The sequence below is a fragment of the Aethalodelphis obliquidens genome, unplaced genomic scaffold (assembly GCF_003676395.1).
Source record: "Aethalodelphis obliquidens isolate GAN/ISIS:26980383/991018 unplaced genomic scaffold, ASM367639v1 scaffold8, whole genome shotgun sequence".
NCBI classification, from domain to species: domain Eukaryota; kingdom Metazoa; phylum Chordata; class Mammalia; order Artiodactyla; family Delphinidae; genus Aethalodelphis; species Aethalodelphis obliquidens.
The window spans coordinates 57,213,305-57,234,178 of NW_020837952.1; the positions used below are offsets into that span (position 1 = coordinate 57,213,305).

The window sequence follows — 20,874 nt, forward strand, 5'->3', positions numbered from 1 at the left end:
ATGAGGATGGACAGGGAGACCCACCAACCCAGACCAGATTCACAAGTCAATGGTATCCATTAATTTGTTCAAGAAATTTGTGTTGAGTTCTAACTATGCATCAGGTCCTAAATTAGGAGCTGGGGAGAGAGAGATGGACCATATAGTCACCCTTCCTGCTGCCACAGGGAAAGGCCAACAGGGACTGTCACAGTGTGAAATGGGGGGCAGTTTAGAAGTGTAGGATGCTCACCATGGGAGGGCATGGGAGGAGTCGGTAACCTGGACTGGGGCGGGGGGGATGGGGGAGGACTTTCCAAGAAAAGGGATGTGTGAGCTGAGACCTGAAGGGTGATTGGGAATTAAGTGGGGAAAAGGGATGAGGGCGGTGAGTGTTTCAGACAGAAAGAATGTACATGTGACTGTCCCAGGGACAGAGAAAGCATGGCACAACAGAATAAAAATAATTCCACTTGCCTGCAAGGAAGGAAGTTGAGAGGAATGAGACAGGTAGGCAAGGGCCATTTCTTGAACATGAAACTTTACCGTAACAGCAAAGAGGAACTATTGAAGGTTTTTGAAAAAACACTTTTTGGTTCTGATTTCACACACCACAAAATTCATAATGTAGAATGAAATCTCCCCAGATCATTGCTCTCACCCCGACACTGGTAACAGTTGGGTGCATATTCACTCTGTTTCTAACCCATTATTATTATTAATTACATTTGTAAAAATAGAGCCATTCTTTACTTGCTGTCCTATAATTTTCTCTTTGTCCTTAGCAATATATGGATATCTTTCTATGTTACTGCATATCTACCTACTAGTTTTTAAATGACTGCATGATATCCCATCATTGTAAAGCTGTTTGTTTTTTACTGTGGTAAAAAATATATATATACACATCTATATTTTAAAACAAAATGTATATATGAAACAAAATTTATCATTTTAACCATTTAAAAAATGTTTAAATAAACGTTGGTAAAATACACATAACAGGGGCTTCCCTGGTGGCGCAGTGGTTGAGAGTCTGCCTGCCGATGCAGGGGACGCGGGCTCGTGCCCAGGTCCAGGAAGATCCCGAATGCCGCAGAGCGGCTAGGCCCGTGAGCCATGGCTGCTGAGCCTGCGCGTCCGGAGCCTGTGCTCCGCAACGGGAGAGGCCACAACAGTGAGAGTCCCGCGTACAGCAAAAAAAAGGAAAAAAAAAAAAAAAAAAAGAACAGATCTTATTAAATGTGTGATATTAAAAAAATGTGGAGACTTCCCTTGTGGTCCAGTGGGTAAGACTCTGTGCTCCCACTGCAGGGGTACAGGGTTCAATCCCTGGTCAGGGTAAGATCCCGCATGCCGTGCAGCGCAGCCACAAAAAAAAAAAAAAGTGTTCTTGCAAATGTCGGCAACACTTTACAAGAGTATATAATATATAAATCAATAATTCCTTGTGAAGGATGTGCGGCCACTTTCACAATCCTGTCCATGTTCACATCTGCAGGAGCAACCCAAGTTCGTGAACCACTTTTCTCTTGATGACAGTGCTTTGGAAAAACTTTGCTGAGGCCACACCTATAAAAGGGTTTTTTTTTGTTTTGTTGTGTTTTAAAGATTCATTTATTTATTTATTTTATTTTAAAATTTTTGGCTGCATTGGGTCTTCGTTGCTGCACACGGGCTTTCTCTAGTTGTGGCGAGCGGGGGGGCTACTCTTCATTGTGATGCGTGTGCTTCTCATTGTAGTGGCTTCTCTTGTCACGGAGCACGGGCTCTAGGAACGCGGGCTTCAGTAGTTGCGGCATGTGGGCTCAGTAGTTGTGGCTCGCAGGCTCTAGAGTGCAGGCTCAGTAGTTGTGGCGTATGGGCTTAGTTGCTCTGCAGCATGTGGAATCTTCCTGGACCAGGGCTCAAACCTGTGTCCCCTGCATTGGTAGGCAGATTCTTAACCACTGCACCACCAGGGAAGAGCAAGAGTATTTTTTTTTTTTTTAATTTTTGTGAATAGGCAATACTTGCACATGGTTCAACATCCTTGATTTGGAAGATAGTTCAGGAAGTAGAATCCACAGGACTTGACTGGGTGTGAGGAAGAAGGAATAGGGAGGACTATGTGGATTCATGGATGGTCCCCAGATATCCAGCTGGACAAATAGAGGGACATAGGAATAAGAAACACAAAACAAGAGGTATAGATCCTGGGGAAAGCGGGCAGGGATGAACTAAGGCTATCGTACCAGTGGGTCATATGGGTAGCATCTCGACCAGACGCAACTGATGGATTCACCCTGGGGTAATACCATTCTTCTCCTATTCTTGTGCCACTCTCTAGGGGTCTCCTTTTGGCAATCAGGGTACCTGGGAAGCTGGATTAGTGATTAGATGTTTCGAGGTGAACAGAGAATGACTTAAAGGAGTTGGACGACCTGTGAGACGTTTCCTTCTGACTATGGAGAGGCCAGTGTGGTAGCCCAGGAGCAATCGCCAGGCTCTGGGCACTGCTAATCACTTTACATGCAGTGATCTCATTTTCATTCTCCTAGCAACTCTCTGAGTTAGGTAAGACCTTTTCCCTTTTAGAAGGAATGACCAGAAACAACTAAGGTGTATTGTGTACTTACTGTATGCCAGGCACTGTGTTAAGCATTATTCATGAATTATCCTGTTTAGTCTTCACAGCAGTAAAGTAGGTCTAATCAAGAAATCCATTTTCAAAAAAAAAAAAAAAGAAAAAAATCCATTTTCCCAATGAGGAGCCAAGTCACACAGCTGCCAAGTGACAGAACCGGAATTTAAACCCAGTCCTGGCTGACTTCTCACCTGCCAGGCTCTACTGTCTGGTGTGTCTCCCTTCCCCACTCTCTCCCACCACCCAGCCACCGCACCGTTCTGAATGCTCTCTTCACCTACACGTAGCACTCCACAATTGATTAAATTTTCATTTGATTAGGCTAGATATAATCCAAGCTGAAGATTCAATTCTGTGTTTTTGAAAACATCTGCAGTTTCACCTTGATTGCCTTTTGTGTTGACAACATTCCTCCAGCTACTCCCAATAGGATTGACTTCAGTGTCAAACTCAGGGTAAAGCAGGAGTGCCATGCTTCAGAATTCCCCATTCACAGCAGGCAGAGCCTTCCCTTCCGGGCAGATCCATGGCCCCTGACTCCTCTCTGCAGAATTTTCTCATGAGATGTTCCTCAGATCTTCCTTGATAAGTTTCCTATAACTAGTCCCACAGTATTTGGGGCTAGATGGGCCAGGGCTGTTTGAATGCTGTTTAGCCTCAAGCTGCATCCTCTGCAAAACTAGGCAAATCTTTTCCCAAAGGTCAAAAAATCAGATGAGCCACCTCCCACGAGGAAATTACAGGCAAAATTTCCAGGTGTTGTCCACATTTCTTTCCTCTGTCCTCTTGACTGTGACTGTGGGTATAAACTATTAAAGATAATTGAATCATTCCTGAAGGCCAGTTCTGACCTTAGCCCAACATGGTGAATCCATCCTGTAACAACTTTAAGGTTAGTCGGTACTGTCCTTTTCAATTTGCCTGGTTTTCCACTAAAGTTTGGGGTAAATTAGGCCTGAAATCACAGGACAGAATTCATCCTTGCTGGCAACCCGAGTTGCTTCATTAAGATTTTCACTCCTAGGTTTTTATTTATTCTCCTATTCATTCATTTAAAAGGCAATAAACAAAATCAACAAAAATCAAAGTATCCTGGACGACAAGCATACATCACCTAAGGACCATAAGATTTGAAATATGTTTAAAAGCTTTTAACTATCTCCATAGATACTGGTTTGGGGGTTTCCTTGGGGAGATCTTGCCACCAATTTACCCAAGGCCAAACACAGAGGAATCCTGTAACCTGTAGGAATGTGAAAGAATGCTGGCAAGGCCCTCCTCTGCAAAACTGTTATCACACACACCACATTTTATTTATATTCAAGCATTTTCCTTCATCGTTACATTTTTGCTTTTTTCCATCCTTACATTACCTTTAGCATAGTATGTTTTTGCTTTTTTCCCCTAATTACGTTATCTTTAAGGCACTGCCTAAACATGGTCTTTCTTTAAGCTGGTCTGAGAGTGGGTTAAAAGGAACACCCTAAAATGTCATCAGGTCCTGGATGTGGTTCACAAAATAATTCAAGGCTCCTTTGGTGAGACTGCTAACTGGTAGGGGTAATGTGGATACACGGTGGGGAAGAAATGAATTTAGATCTGGTATTAAAACATCTTCCCACTGCTGTGATTTTTGTTTCCTGGTTATCAAAATAATATATGTCCATTGTCAAAAAACTAAAATTAAGAGAAAAAGGAAACAACTCGTAATTGGTGTGATTTTTGGATGTGAGCCCTTCCCTTTGGGAAAGCGATGGAGAGGAACGCACTGTCTCTGGCCTGGAATACCGGGCGGCGGGGTTTCCCCTGCCTGGTAAATTCAACCGGCTTCGGAAGTCAGGCCGCCAAAGGGCCCGGGGCGCAGGGCCATCCCCATGGCGTTCCCATTCGGCCACCTGTGCGGCGACTTGTCGTCCTCCCCGAGTAGCTGCCAGCCCCGTCACCCCCAGTTCCCACCGATCTCCTACGCAGAGACCCAACCCAGACACAGTCCCCCGTAAGTGTCCACCGACTGAAAATAGATACCGAGCCCGCCCCTGACCCCCCCCTTCAAATCCTCCCCTTTAAAGGGAGCCACCGGGTGACGCCGGGGGAGTTTGCGGAAGCGCCAACCGCGTTGGGGCCTTGGGCGGATCCCGTGATTGGAGCCGGCCCCGCCCCCGGGTCCTCTTCCCCCATTGTGAGAGCGGCTCGGGCCCAGGCCCCGCCCACTGCCACCTCCCTCTGGAGGCCCAACCCCTCCCCTTTTTTTCACCCCCCCCCCTTGGCTCATTTCCGGCCGCCGCTGCTACCGCTAGCCTGTAAGGAGGATTCGGCAGAGGGAAGAAACAACAGCCGCCATCTTGTTTGTGTGCTAGGCTCGGGGGGAGAGAGGGCGAGAGGGAGCGGGCGAGAGTGGGCAAGCGGGGTGCCGGGCTGAGTGCGAACTGCGGGAGCGAGAGTTCGGAGGAGAGCCGGGACGGCGAGAGGCGGCAGGGGCCGAGACAGTGGCAGGGGGCCCGGGGCGCACGGGTTGAGGCGACCCCCAGCCCCCTCCCGCCGGCACACACCCCCACCGCGGCCCGGGAGCCGGGCCGGCGTCGACGCCTAGGGGGGACCATTACATAAGCCCGCGCCCCGCGGCGCCTTCGCCCGCCGCCGAGGGCGGCCCCGAGCGGAGCCCCGGGGGGCGGGCGCTCCCGGCATCTGGCCGCCGGGGGTGGGGGCCGTAGCGGCGGCCGTATTTATTTATTTTCCGCGGGAGGGAGGGCGAAGGAGGAGAGCGCGGCGCGAGAGGAAGCCGCCTGCGCTGCCCGCCAGAGCGGGGCCTCCTCGGTGGCCTCGGCGTCGGCGCGGGCTGGCGGCGCTGCTCGGCCCGGCCCCCTCGGCCCTCTGCGCCGGCGAGCTCCGCGCCCGGCGTCCTCGCCGCGCCTCCGCCGCCCGCCGCGCGATGTGAGGCGGCGGCGCCAGCCTGGCTCTCGGCTCGGGCGAGCTCTCTGCGGCCATTAGTGGCCGGTGCGGCGGCGGCGCGGAGCGCGGCGGCAAGAGGAGGGTTCGGAGGGTGGGGGCTCAGGTCCGGGAGGGGGCACCGGGAGGAGGTGAGTGTCTCTCGTCGCCTCCTCCTCTCCCCCCTTTTCGCCCCCGCCTCCTTGTGGCGATGAGAAGGAGGAGGACAGCGCCGAGGAGGAAGAAGCTGATGGCGGCGGCGGAGCTCCGAGAGACCTCGGCTGGGCAGGGGCCGGCCGTGGCGGGCCGGGGACTGCGCCTCTAGAGCCGCGAGTTCTCGGGGATTCGCCGCAGCGGACGCGCTCGGCGCATTTGTGTGCCTGTGCCCTCCTCCGGGCTTGGGCTCAGGCCCGGCCCCTCGCACTTGCCCCTACCTTTTCTATCGAGCCCGCATCCCTCTTCAGCCACCGCGATCCGGCGAAGAGAAAAAGGAACTTCCCCCACCCCCTTCGGGGGCCGGCGGAGCCCCCCAAGCCCACCCCAGGGATCCGGGCGGGGACCCAGGCCTGAAGAAGAGATTTCCCGGGGATTCTCGTTTTCCTCGCCCGTATCTCCGAAAGAATTAAAAATGGCCGAGAATGTGGTGGAACCGGGGCCGCCTTCAGCCAAGCGGCCTAAACTCTCATCTCCGGCCCTCTCGGCGTCCGCCAGCGATGGCACAGGTTAGTCTTGGGAACCCTGGCCTTCCACCTCCTCCTTAATCTTTTCTCCTCGCAGCTTTATTCGTCCATATTTTCTTTCTCTCTCTTCCTAGTTCTCTGCCTCTTGATTGATTTTAAAGGTGTTTGAATGAACTGGTCGAAGGCGTCCAGTAGCCCAACCATTTTCTTTCCTTCTTAATACATTTATTGCAATACTATGTCATATCGCTATGTGTTCTGGAATTAGAGGTATTGAGTGGTGCTGCAGAAATGGCCTTTATTGTTGTTCCCATTCAGTTTAATTTTGGAAATGCCAGTGCATTTGAGTGTAAGGGCCTTTTTTGCAATTTTACTTTTTCTGTTGTTGATAAATGAGGAATCGTGAATCCTTTCTTCCTGATCGTACTTGTCCCGTTTCCTCTGCTTTCTACTCTTCAAGAATTTCTCTTTACATGAGATTTTCTGTTGAGGATGAGGATATAAAAAAATCTTGGTTTTATTTATTTGTGTGTGTGTGATCCAGGATTTCAGGTTTGACGTGAAGTTAAACGTCAAACCCGAAATTTGGTATGAATTATTTTATCTACCATTCCCAGCTTTTTTGCCGACCCCCCACACCCCCATTTGCTTTAAAAATCAATATGGAGCGCTGTTCATTTTCCATCTCATTTCTTTGGTGCCAGACCAAAACGTCTGAAACTCTGGGGTTTTTAGGTTGGGAGAGAGGACAGAGGCATTTTCTTTGCAGTTTGCAGTTACTTTCTCTTTGGGGAGGGCTGGATGGGGGGCTAACAGATTTTATGGAGTTATGCACTTGGAAATCAAGATTAAAAGTTGAAAGAGTCCCAATCATGAACTGCAAACATGAACTGATAATACAAGAATTTTAAATGTGCAGTAGGTTTTGTATTTGTGTGTTTTGTCTTTTTTACACTTTAAACATATGTGGAGATCCAGATTTTAGTTTTAAAAAGCGCTTCAAATTTTTTACTTCGCTCATTTGTGGACTAGCCCTTTTGTCAAGAGAAATTCGGGGAGACTTCTTTCCATCATTCCCTTCTTACAGTTAGTTTGATGCTATCCTGATGGCCACCGACCTTCTCTTTTGCTGTCTTAGTTGTTTGAGGTGCCAGGGTAATGAAGATGAAGAATGGCTGGCCATCTGACAGTCTACAAGATGTTCCCCCTTACTACGGAGCATCTCTTTAACTCCCTGAGAAAACAGGCTCAACGTCATTCCTCCATCTGCCAGTGAGAGTGCATAATGGAGTTAAATGTACCCTTTGAGTTTGTAGAGAACTTCTAAAGAAGCGTGGTTCTAAGTAGGCTCGTTTCTGTGGGTGAAAAACGTAAGGATATGGCAAATGCTTTGGATTCTTTGCTTTTATAAGAAAGATGTATCGTGAGTTTAAGGTAACCTGCAAAGATTGAGGATTTTTGCAGAGTTCCTCTGCTTCAGGCTTGTAACGTTGGCAGTACATGAACTTTGATCTGTCCTCATTCCTTGAAGTTTCTGTAGTCTTCAGGGATTTTTTTTAAAACCTGTGTTTTTTCCTCAGAATTCATACCCATATGGAGTATTGTATTCCTTTGTACTTACTAAAATGTCACTTGGTAGGACTTTTAGATCACGTTTAGACACATTTTTCACCTGTAGATTTTTGTTTTGTTTCTTTAGTTTTTGTGTAATATGGTAATGGATTTTACATTTGAGTTAGCCAGTGACTGGGAATATTGTAGAGAAAACTTTTTACTTGTACTGTTTTGATGACTCCTGATTTGAACAGTTTAGTCTTAGAGTAATGCAAGGTCTGAAAGGGAGGCTGTGCTCTCTTGTTCAGATATCTCTGTTCAGGTGCACTGCTGCAGTCTCCATATTTGATCTGTGTATTTGGTAACTTTAACTCATTTTGGTGCTGTCTCACCTGACTAATGCACAGGAACTGTTTTGCTACTTGAAATAGCTTTGAATCATTGTAACAGTGCTAAATGTATCAAGTGGGTTTTTATAATATAAAACCCTCAGCACTGAGATTAATTCAGTCTTAGTCCTAAGAGTTTATCTTTCTCTAAATTTTGTAGTGTAGGTTGATTTTTCTGCCCCCACCCCCCTTAAGATTCTACTCCAGGAATTCTTTGGTATCCAATTTTTAATGCTAACCAGTTTGGATTTTTTGATGGGGGAAGGGGAGAAATGAGTGTTAAGAATATACTGTCCCCCTGTGAACTTCAAGTTGGGCACCATTACATTTTGATTTTTATTTTTTATTTGATTTTTATTTTATTTTTATTTGCATCTAGCACTGTGTAGTATAAGTTTGCAGTCAACTTTTAACAGAGACTCTTCATTTTTTAAAACATTACATTTTAAACTTGTAATTTCTACATTTTTACTTCTGAGTTGCCGCATATTTTGTAAATGTGAATGTAAATTATTCCTTCGTACTTGATTAATTTTATTTAGAACTGTTCAAAATTATCCCAAAATTCTAGACTCCAGAAACTTTTTTTAAATGATTGAGGCTTGCAGTTTTAGTAGTGTAAGTGTACCTGCCAAGAGTGTTTGCATGTTCCAGTTTTATAGGAAAGAAAATTGGAACCCAGTTGGGTCGACATGCTAAACTGAAGTGTTACAAAACAAATTAGTACTTAAATCCCAAAATTTGATTTTCTAAGGTTATCCACTGATGCAGAATAAAAATGACTTATTTAATTTTCAAAGATTCTTCTAAAAATTTTCTAGGTTGATAAAAATAATTTGAATTACATTTAAGTTTTACATGTTAGAATGGGGAGAAAGACTTACCACTTTTGTATTTTTATGTTCCTGTTTCAATCTTTGCACTTGATACATTGAAAATACTATTTAACTTGGCATGGTTAGATCAAAACTGTTTGAGGAATCAAATGCCTTCCTGTCCTAACACCTCCATTACCACTCCATCATAAAAACCATTTGCAAAAATTTTTTGGTAAAATTATTGACCAGAATAGTTAATACATTGTCCTTCAAATATTTCTTGAACCTGTTTCTGATAATCACCTGTGTGATGGAATGATGAGGATGATATATTGCCTTCATTGCTCACAGGACATGTTTTGTCACTGCTTTGTGAACACTTGATGCTGTATGGGCTGAAAGAACAGACTCTGGAAAGAGGCGTGTCGGCATTAGGATCTGGCATATTTAGTAGGGTAAAAGATTCTTCTGGTCTTGGTATGGTTTTGTGGCCCTGCTGTGTACCCATGTGTCAAAATTGGCTTGGATTTTATGCCCGTTTTCATTTTGAAGGCACAGGGCAGATACATCTGCATTTTGACCCCTAGATTAGTGTACACAATAGATTTTTTTGTGACAGGAATTTTTTTTTAACATCTTTATTGGAGTATAATTGCTTTACAATGTTGTGTTAGTTTTTGCTGTATAACAAAGTGAATCAGCTATATGTATACATATATCCCCATATATCCTCCCTCTTGCGTCTCCCTCCCTATCCAACCCCTCTAGGTGGTCACAAAGCACCGAGCTGATCTCCCTGTGCAGTACAGCTGCTTCCCACTAGCTATGTTTTACACTTCCAGAACCTTTTTTTTTAGATTCCATGTATATGTGTTAGCATATAGTATTTTTTCTTTCTGACTTACTTCACTCTGTATGACAGACTCTAGGTCCATCCACCTCACTACAAATATCTCAGTTTCGTTTCTTTTTATGGCTGAGTGATATTCCATTGGCAAGGATTTTTTTAAATGTCAGTTTTACTTTCTCAACACCATTGTGTCTTAGTGGTTTGTCATGTAACTAGAATATTTTTTTTTGGAGATCATTTCTTTGTTAGCTCTTAAACCTGTGATACTGTGTTTTAATTTTATTTTTCGGGCATCAGCGTTTACATGAGAGTTCTGCTTCTGAAGTTTTTGAGTTACTGCTCTTTGGTCCAGCGAGGTATTGCCGACCTCTCTGCTAAATTGCAAAACGTTTTACTAAGTGTCTCGAACTCTGGCAGTTGCTTACTCTCAAGGCTTTGTAAGTTCATTTATAGGGCTTCAAGAAAGCTATCTGTGGTGGATAGTAAGTTAAGGTGACTTGTTACGTTGTAAATCTTGTATGTGTTACAACAAGGGTTCCCTTTTTCAGCTGGAGTTCATATTCTGTTACAGAGGTAAGAAATGTATTCGCATGTCCAGTGATTGGATGATGGGGAGGGAGGAAAAGGTTTCTGCCTTGGTTGCGACATTGTTTTCTCTGTTTTACTTTGCTTTCTACCTTTTCCTTAGTCTATTCTATAAAGTGGGGGGGGGGGTAAAACGAGAAGTTGAAAATTAGTGCCTTGTGGTGTTTTTGTAAGGACATTAAGTGGTAAATAAGAAAGAAAACGAGTAGGAAGAATGTTGCAGATACAAGTGGAAGTGTAAAATGCTTCTTCCTGGTATATTTACAAAAACAATTCAAGAGTTATTCTGCCAGTTCTTACACCCAACAATTAATGGAAAAATAAGACAACTTGTTTTGTGTGTTTTTGAAATTTTAGGGTCCCTCTTTAGAGAATTTCTGAAGTTGAATTTTTTTTAGTGTGGCAAGCATTAGAGAAATTGATGGGCAAGTTGAAACTTAAATTATGCCACGTGTAAAATATTTAAAACATTGGCTTTTGCAGATGATTTTTTTTCATGAAATGGATGGTAATTTTCTTCTGAAATTTTAATGGTAAAATATTTTATTGCTCAGGTCTCAAAAAATGTTTAAGAGAATAAACATTGAGGTTTTAAGCCTCTTCTGAACAATTTGGATATCATTTGTTTTTAGATGTAGATCTTTTTGTTTTCTTTTTTAAGATTTTTTTGATGTGGACCATTTTTATTTTTTAATTTTATTTATTTATTTTTGGCTGCGTTGGATCTCTGTTGTTGCGCGCAGGCTTTCTCTAGTTGCTGCGAGTGGGGGCTGCTCTTCATGGCGGTGCGTGGGCTTCTCATTGCGGTGGCTTCTCTTGTCACAGAGCATGGGCTCTAGGCGCTCAGGCTTCAGTAGTTGTGGCACACGGGCTCGGTAGTTGTGGCACACAGGCTTAGTTGCTCTGCGGCATGTGGGATCTTCCCGGATCAGGAATCGAACTCGTGTCCCCTGCATTGGCAGGCAGATTCTTACCCACTGCACCACCAGGGAAGCCCGTGGACCATTTTTAAAGTCTTTATTGAATTTGTTACAGCATTGCTTCTGTTCTATGTTTTGGCTCTTTGGCCACGAGGCATGGGGGATCCTAACTCCCTGACCAGGGATCAAACCTGCACCCCCTGCATTGGAAGGTGAAGCCTCAACCACTGGACCGCCAGGGAGGTCCCTAGATGTAGATCTTTTTAAATAAATGCCCCAAAAGGCAATTAGGAGTAATTTAGTTGAGAGAGAGTATAAAATTTAAACTGCTGGAAAAAAGTGAGTGGTGAGAGAATTTGTTTTGGAGTCAGACTAGTAGAGTTAAAATCCCAGACCTGCCTTTATTACCTGTGAGCCTTGGGCCAGTTACTTAATCTCTCTGTCTCAACTTCCTCACCTGTAGTACCCACCTTGTAGGATTGTGGTAAGGAATAGTAAATGAGAATTCTCTTTGTCAAATACTTAGGACAGTGTTTGCTGCAGCATAGTATGTTTTCATTAAGTGTTAACTGTTTTTAACTTTACTGCTAAATATATCCCAAAAAAGCAGTGCTGGATTTTTTTAATGGGTATACAGATAGATTGGGTAAAGAGAAAACAAAATGTGTGAAGTTGAGAGTGGTCTGAAAAGTAAGGCTTACAGAGCCTTACTTTTAAGGTGCAGAGTTAGCGTATACATCATCTATTCAAAGATTAAGTTTTTTGAGAGTATAAGAATATGGCAGCAGAGGTTAAAATAAAAGTATATATATTGTCACATAGGGGAATCTTGTATATGTAAGTAATTGAAATGAACATAAATATTTAAGGCATAATGAGAAATAAGATTGTTCTTATTGGAAATGATCAAGGTAAGAATGGCTTTTTTCTAAAGAATCATGTGGTTGAGCATTATTTTTTATTTATCTGGGTCTTTTTTTAATCATTTTATTTATTTTTGGCTGTGTTGGGTCTTCGTTGCTGTGCGCGGGCTTTCTCTAGTTGTGGCGAGTGTGGGCTGCTGTTCGTTGCGTTGTGCAGGCTTTTCGTTGCAGTGGCTTATCTTGTTGCAGAGCTCGGGCTCTAGGCGCGGGCTTCAGTAGTTGTGGCATGCGGGCTCAGTAGTTGTGGGTTGCGGGCTCTAGAGTGCAGGCTCAGCCCAGGCTTAGTTGCTCCGCAGCATGTGGAATCTTCCCGGACCAGGGCTAGAACCCGTGTCCCCTGCATTGGCAGGCGGATTCTTAACCACTGTGCCACCAGGGAAGTGCATTATCTGGGTCTTAAAAGAAGACTTTCTTAAAGGAGGAGGAAGAAAAGTAGAAGGGGCAATGCAGAGCTTTTCAATATTTTTTGACCACACCCAAGTAAGAACTACATTTTACATGGAGAACCAGAGACCCTGTCTCAGGAAGTGAGCAAACAATATTTATCCTACCTAGCCTTACTACTTATAATATACTCTGATATTTTCTATTGCATTTCATGTTTTAAAAAGTGGTGGTCGTGGGCTTCCCTGGTGGTGCAGTGGTTGAGAGTCCGTCTGCCGATGTAGGGGACGCGGGTTCGTGCCCCGGTCCAGGAAGATCCCACGTGCCGCGGAGCGACTGGGTCCGTGAGCCATGGCTGCTGAGCCTGCCCGTCCGGAGCCTGTGCTCCGCAACAGGAGAGGCCACAGCAGTGAGAGGCCCGCGTACTGCAAAAAAAAAAAAAAAAGTGGTGGTTGTGACTCACTATATTGATTTCATGACCCACTATGGCTTGTGACTCACAATTTGAAAAATACTAGTTTAAAAGAGTTGACAAGCTGCCAGTTGTTCTGTATTGGACCAAAGTCCTGTATTGGACCAACGTTTTCTGTATGCCCGGCATTTCAACTCAAAACAGGGAATACTCTGGTGATCCAGAAAGACGTGGGCCCTTCCTTCCTGGGGTTTGTAGATAAGGGGAAAGAACGACATTCAAGTCTGATGTGACCAGTGTTGTATATGTACAATGTACAGTGTTGTATTTGCACGGTGTACAGTGGGAGAAACGGGTACCTAACCTGTAGTTACTGTTGCTCTAGTGGCTTTTTTTGAGGAAATTGGTGTCTGATCTTGGAATTTGAAGGATAAAGGGTTTCTAAGAGTGAGCCCAGGTTGAAAACAAGAGATGGTCTGTCATGGAATCTGTAAATTTCGTCTATCTGGGGGATAGCAAGAAATATAACTGTAGAGGTGAGCAAGGGGCCAATCTTGCAGGATTTATTGGAGTTACTGCTTATTGGAGTTTAGATTTTTTTAGCTCTTTTAAATGGATGGACAGAATTGTACCTTAGATGATTGACTAAAGCGAGGAATGGTTTGGAAAGGAACAGGGGAAAATAGGCAGGGAGACCAGTGAGATGACTGTTTCAGAATTCCAGCTGTGATGAGGGTGGCCTGGATTAGTACACGGAAAGAAGTGAAAAGGTTTGAGAGAACATGGGTGGTCAGCAGAACTTGGGGATTAATTAATTAGTGTCAGAATATTGCCATAGAGGAATCAAGGGTAATTCCCAAGTTTCAAGCTTGGGTAGCAGAATTGGTGAGGATGTCATTTATTCAATACTTAGAGAAGTGTTTATGTATGGATATGGATGGGGGGGGGTTGTGATGAGTTAAATTTGCATATTTTGAAGTTGTGTGATTCTCCTGAATTGGGTAGTCACTATTTTCATTTGGAGCACCTTTCATTCGAGCCAAGAAACATTGACTACCCACCAAGTTTTAGGTATTTGGAATGTAAAGATGAATCAAGGTGCAGTTTCTGCTCTCAAAGCCTTTAGGATCTGGTGGAGTTGGTAGTACACGTATCCACACAGTTTTCCCATGAGTTATACTCTGATAAGGTTTTTTGTTGGTTTTTGTTTGTTTGTTTTTTTGTGGTACGAGGGCCTCTCACTGTTGTGGCCTCTCCTGTTGCGGAGCACAGGCTCCGGACGTGCAGGCTCAGCGGCCATGGCTCACGGGCCTAGCCGCTCCGTGGCACGTGGGATCTTCCCGGACCGGGGCACGAACCCGTGTCCCCTGCATCAGCAGGCAGACTCTCAACCACTGCGCCACCAGGGAAGCCCTACTCTGCTAAGTTTTAAATGTTTTAGATAAAGGCAGAGGATAGGGATTATTTCTGACAGGATGGGTTTGGAGTATTGGGGGAAAACTTCATATAGAAAATGTATATTAAAATGGGGGTAGGAGAGCATGACCTACCTTTTCTTAGAAGTTGGGAATTACCTGGTGGTCCAGTGGTTAGAACTTTAACTGCCGAGGGCCCGGGTTCAGTCCCTCCTTGGGAACTAAGATTCCGCAAGCCATGCGGTGCAGCCAAGACAAAAAAAGTAGGGAAAGTTGGAGTGGTATTTCAGGTGGAACAAATACAAGTGGTTTTTATGTGACTGGAACAGACCATACGGTGGAATGTTTTCATGGGAGACAGATGGAAAAGGATGTTAGGGTCCTAATATGGAAAGACAAATATGCTAAGGAATTTGACATTCATCTCACCATCTGGATAAAAATTTTATGAGAAGAGTGACATGGTCAGGGAAAGAGTAATGCTAGTGACACTGCACAGGATCAGTAGCAGGGAGGGAACCTAATGGCAGGAAGACTTAGGGTTTGTCATTTATCTCTTGAAATGCACTTATCATTTGTCTTTGAAGTTTTTGGTAAATTGTAGTTAACAAAGTGAACTGTTTATTTTCTTAAGATCCAAGTTTTGTTTACCAGTTGTCATGCATGTAGAAAATGTAGCAGATTTTTTTTAAAAGTCACGCTCCCCTTTCTCTTTACAGATATACAATTTCTAGGAGACTTTTTCTTTTTTTTTCAGAAATGGTATGATAGTTTCACCATCTAGGATCCCCTATAGGCATTCCCTTGGAGCAAACCCCAATTAGGCAAACAAATCCAACCCTCACTGCAAAGCTTCTCTCAAAATGTTACTATACTCGGGCTTCTCCGGTGGCGCGGTGGTTAAGAATCTGCTTGCCAATGCAGGGGACACGGGTTCGAGCCTGGCCCGGGAAGATCCCACATGCTGCGGAGCAACTAAGCCCGTGCGCCACAACTACTGAGCCTGCTCTCTAGAGCCCATGAGTCACAACTAGCTGAAGCCCACACGCCTAGAGCCTGTGTTCCACAACAAAAAGAAGCCACTGCAATGAGAAGTCTGCTCGCCGCAACGAAGAGTAGCCCCCGCTGCCACAACTAGAGAAAGCCCGCGTGCAGCAACGAAGACCCAACACAGCCAAAAATCAACCAATTAATTAATTTTTTAAAATGCATATTTTGAAAATTAACCTGTACTTTTGCCCTTTGGCTCTATTAGCTTTCACAGTTCACCAGCTGCCAACATGCATAGCTATGTGATCCTGTGAAACTTAATATTGATTATCATCTTCGATCAAATTTGTATATAACCCACAGGTTGTTACCAGTTGTTTTTTGGTTTTGGTTTTTTTGGCTGCGTTGGGTCTTCGTTGCTGCGCGCAGGCTTTTCTCTAGTTGCAGCGAGTGGGGGCTACTCTTCGTTGCGGTGCGCGGGCTTCTCATTGTGGTGGCTTCTCTTGTTGCGGAGCACGGGCTCTAGGTGCACGGGCTTCAGTAGCTGTGGCTCGTGGGCTCTAGAGTGCAGGCTCAGTAGTTGTGGCACATGGGCTTAGTTGCTCCGTGGCATGTGGGATCTTCCCGGACCAGGGCTCGAACCCGTGTCCCTTGCATTGGCAGGTGGATTCTTAACCACTGTGCCACCAGGGAAGCCCTCGTTACATTTTCGTAGTGTCCTTCAAATTCAGTATTGTAGTTTTAAGTGTTTATGTACCTTTACTTCCTTGATAGGTGGTTTTTTTATGATTAGGTTAATTCTGCTTCATCTACGGAGTATTAAATACCATTTCTGAAATAAAGTACTGGATGAAAGTTAGGATGGTTATTTTAACCTGGTAAGTTCATGAAATTTACAAAATCGCCTCATTTTAAAGGCCACGGTGTTTTAAAACGTCATACTTTGTTAAGCACCCAAAACAGCTGAGTTAATGTAAGAGTAGCAGTGCCCTAAACCAATAAGGAGAGATCTTGTGAGATTGATAGTTTTCATGTCTAGCCAAACTGTTTTAAGAATTATTAGAGTTCTGTAGATTTGACTTTCATCTCTAATCCTTAGTTTTTTAAATCTCAGATCTCTGCCCACCTCATCCCTCACCTGGCTCCCCCTCCTTTGAATTACTTCAATTGCTGTGGCTCAGCTTGAGTTGTTCACCTGTCCTCGTTTTTTCCACTCTTCACTTGTCTAGTTCCTACTCGTCCTCTGGTCTCACCACTGGGATGAAAGAAAGGTTTTGAGATCTGGAATGTTCATTTTTTAAAAAGCATTTTTAATGCCACAGAGAAAACTAACTGAAAGGAGGAGAGTTGATGGGTGAATTCTGTCTTTTAAGCAGATACTTGAGAATTGACTAGTTTTAGAATAATTCGTATGGGTATTTTGCTTAATGTACACAGTTTAAAACCCAACTGAGTTTTTATTTGAATTCCGCTTACCTGAAGTACAAAAATAAGCCTGTTTATTCAGCAAATAATGTTTGAGCCTTCTAAATGGGAAAAAAATTTGTAACTGAAAGAGGTACTGTTATGCAGTAGAATTAGATTTTTTTTTTTTTGGCGGTACGCGGGCCTCTCACTGTTGTGGCCTCTCCTGTTGCGGAGCACAGGCTCCGGACGCACAGGCTCAGCGGCCATGGCTCACAGGCCCAGCCGCTCCGTGGCATGTGGGATCTTCCCAGACCACGGCACGAACCCGTGTCCCCTGCATCAGCAGGCGGACTCTCAACCACTGCGCCACCAGGGAAGCCCTAGAATTAGATTTTGAGCCAAAATTATTTCAGTTCTGCATCCTAGTTTGTAACTTTTTAAAATCTTTTGTTTATACTCAGTGCAGTATTTGGGATTATATTGTTAGTAATCCTAATTTTGAAGGTTATACTTCACTTACATATTTCATGGTGGGGAACATTTGTGTAATTTCTCATGTATCGTGGAATTGTCTTGATCTTTTGATTTTTTTGGAAAGGCTAAGTGAGTTGAGTATTTATTTTACAAGAGATGATATAGCTAAATCTGCTGTGAAGACCACGGAACTAAGAAGACAACAAGGGTGACCTACAGAATCAGTATGTAATAATGAAAGGATGTTTTGACTCAATACTAGTTTCCCACATGCTCAATCCAAGTTCGTTTTTGTTTAAATTATCACATTTCTAATACACAGTTCATTGGATAAACCTAATGTATTATGCTAAACTTTTCAAATCAGATTTAATTCTGTCCTGTCAGTCACATTTCATGTCACCGTGTTTGGACTGAATGTACACTCAGATGAAGAAACTTTCCTTTTTTTTTCTTTTTTTGGCTGCTCTGCACTGCATGCAGGAGCTTAGTTTCCTGACCAGGGATCAAACCTGCGCCCCCTCTGCAGTAGGAGCAGAGTCTTAACCACTGGACCAGGGAAGTCCCGAAGAAACATTTTACTCAAAGTCATTTTGTATTTGAGCATCTGGGAACCATATATGGGAATTTGTCAATAAACTATCTGGTAGAAGTAGCCTGCCGATGATGTTAATTAGTTGATATTTTAGAAAGTAAGCAGGAAATGTCTTACTGGAGATAGTGTGAGTTTGTTCATTTCAAGTTGTTTCTGATACTGTCTTGAAATGTTTGTCATAGGATAGTTTAAAAGTAATGGGATACATTTCAGATTTGTAAATGTCTAATCAAAGAGAAAGGGGGGGTCAGCAAATCAAATATGTAAGAACTCACCTTAATATCTAGAAGAAGTACTCGCTGTCATTTACTTTCTACTTCCTACTTCTCAGTCCATTGCAGTCTGGCTTTTGTTGTTACCTAGTTTACTAAATATCTCCTATTACCTATATTTAGTGAATTTTCTGCCGAGCATGGAACACCACTAACATTTCCTTTTGGAAACTGATTTCCAGGATTCCTGGTGGATGGGCTGGGGAATGTTGAATTTTAGCATCCTTTGCAGGTTAAGATCATGTCCCTTAAAAAAAAAAAAAAAAGATCATGTCCCTTAAATACTGGCATTTCCAGTGGTCCCTTTAATGTCTGATGGTGACTTAAGCTCCACATTTCTCTCTCACATTGCCATGTATTCCTCTGATTGCCCATATGGATAACTGTACTCTTAGGTTATCCAAGCCAGAAACTTAGGAGTCATTCTTTTTTTCTCTCCTTAACTCCCTAACTCTAGTCAGAGAGTCTTTTTTTTTTTTTTTTTTGCGGTACGCGGGCCTCTCACTGTTGTGGCCTCTCCCATTGCGGAGCACAGGCTCCGGACATGCAGGCTCAGCGGCCATGGCTCACGGGCCCAGCCGCTCTGCGGCATGTGGGATCTTCCCGGACTGAGGCACGAACCCATGTCCCCTGCATCGGCAGGCGGACTCTCAACCACTGTGCCACCAGGGAAGCCCTAGTCAGAGAGTCTTTTGATTGGCCTCTTTGATGCCTCTTTAGCAGCAGCCTCCTCACCAGTCTCCCTGACTCTAGATTTGTCTGTCCAATTTATTCTTCATCTTGCTTGTTTCAGTGGACTCTAATAAATGCAGATTTGTTCATATCATATTTCTGCTTAAAATTCTTTAGTAGATCAATTTTCTCTCTACAGTAAAAATCCCAAGCTATTATGTGTAGGACCCTCTAGGTTGCTTCTTTTATTTGTTGAACACGTAAATTTTATTCAACTGATCTGAACTAATCCCTATGAAGAGCAAGTTGAGATGGGGGCCTGAGAAGGTGATTTATTTGAACCTTTATTTTTTCCCTTTCCTTGAACAAAAAGGAAGAACCTGAGGAGCTTAGTAAGAGGGGTGGATTGAGGCTGGTCAGTACTAAAACCCACTGTTCAGTAGGATTTGTTTGAATTATGACATTTAAATTTCTAATTATTTTTCCCTTGCATCTTCATACATATTGCTTTTAATTTGAGACTTGCTTTTCTACTAGTTTTAGTCCATTGGGTTTTATTTGCTATTTATGACAAACTGGTTAAATACATAGTGTCTTATTTTTAGTAGCCTTTTTCCAATATGCTGCTCGTGAGCTTGCGGCCAGGTTTTTTTCTGGGAAGCCCCTTGCAGAAGGACCTAATGGGGAAAGATTGGAAATTTGATGGCTAAAATAAAATCCACATATTAGGTTTTTGAGCTTTAGTACTCTTATCCTACCAGTATAGAATTGATTATTTACAGTTCGAGTAGTTTTTCTTAGTCTGGAAATACTTAAATTTTGTTTAAAAAATGGTTTTCTCAGTTTAAAAATGTTTAGAAAAGTTATAGTTCTCATAATGTTGAATAATCTAAAACAGCTGCTAAAAATGAAGTCTGTTTGCTTACTTACATAGAAAGAATATTCTGCTGGGATCCAGGGACTTTATAATAGAGTCCATACTCAATAACAAAATAGTACAATCTTAGGGAAGCTAGTGATGCATCAGTTACTGCATCTATAATATGAGAGAATCAGTAATTTTCAAACTTGGGCCCTCCCTGGGAGGGGCAGTGTTCTAAGAAGCCTGAGGAAAATCCATCTTCATTCTCCCAATTCCTCCTCACCCAATATGGTTCTGCTTTTTATTCTGTCTGTGTTTCCAAATAAACACTACTAGATGATCCTAAAGGATCCTTTGCTCTGTCCCACCTGGTGTATATAACTTTTAAAAAGGGGGTTAATAAATTTACACATTTTTTATAGATGCATAATTTATATGCTTTAGAATCTATTAAAATATTTAAGACCCATCTCATTGGTTCTTAAAACAACTCCATGAAGGAAGTAGAATAAGTTTTACTGCCTTCTGATAGAAGAAGTAACATGAGCTCACATTTGGAAAGTAACTGGTAAATGAAGTCAGCTTGTAGAATTGGGTGTAAATCCAGGTACTTGGACCCTTTGAGCTGTGCCAGGTTAGATACCAGTGATGGCTGATGGCATTTAGGAATCGTAAATGTCCAGAACTTTGAGGCACAATCATAACAGCTTAGGAGTGATAATGACAGTCAGTGATATCAAATGAAATAATAAGGTCTGCTTAATCATGGGTCAAAGTATATATGATTTTTTTATATAATCTTCCAAATCTAATTAATATAGTCATTGAAAATTACAAGTTTTAAGGAAAGGTTAAGAGAACTTTTATAGATTTGTGAACTGCCAATCAGATAAAAATAATTATAGTATGCAATTGCAGAATTGCTGGAAATGTTTATTATCAAATTTACTCCTTGAGCATGTGCTAGGTGCTATGGGAAATGTAAATATCTGTTAAATGAGACCCTTATCTTTCAAATACTTATGATTTGCTAAAGAAGTAAGGTGCACACAAATACTTAGCTATAACAAAAGATAGAAGATACAAAGTGCATAGTTGAGGTTGTAACAAAGTGAGCCATCTTAGGAAATAGTATTTGAATC

At 43.2% G+C, this 20,874-nt stretch overlaps 1 protein-coding gene across 1 annotated transcript in view; it reads left to right on the plus strand.

Annotated features, from left to right (window-relative positions):
• Positions 1-4,924: 4,924 nt before the first annotated feature.
• Positions 4,925-20,874, plus strand: part of EP300 (EP300 lysine acetyltransferase) — a 74,534-nt gene continuing 58,584 nt past the window's right edge. The window contains exon 1 of the mRNA XM_027107767.1: positions 4,925-6,252. Coding sequence (XP_026963568.1) covers positions 6,159-6,252 — 94 coding nt within the window. The 5' untranslated portion in view covers positions 4,925-6,158. The remainder of the gene's footprint in view (positions 6,253-20,874) is intronic.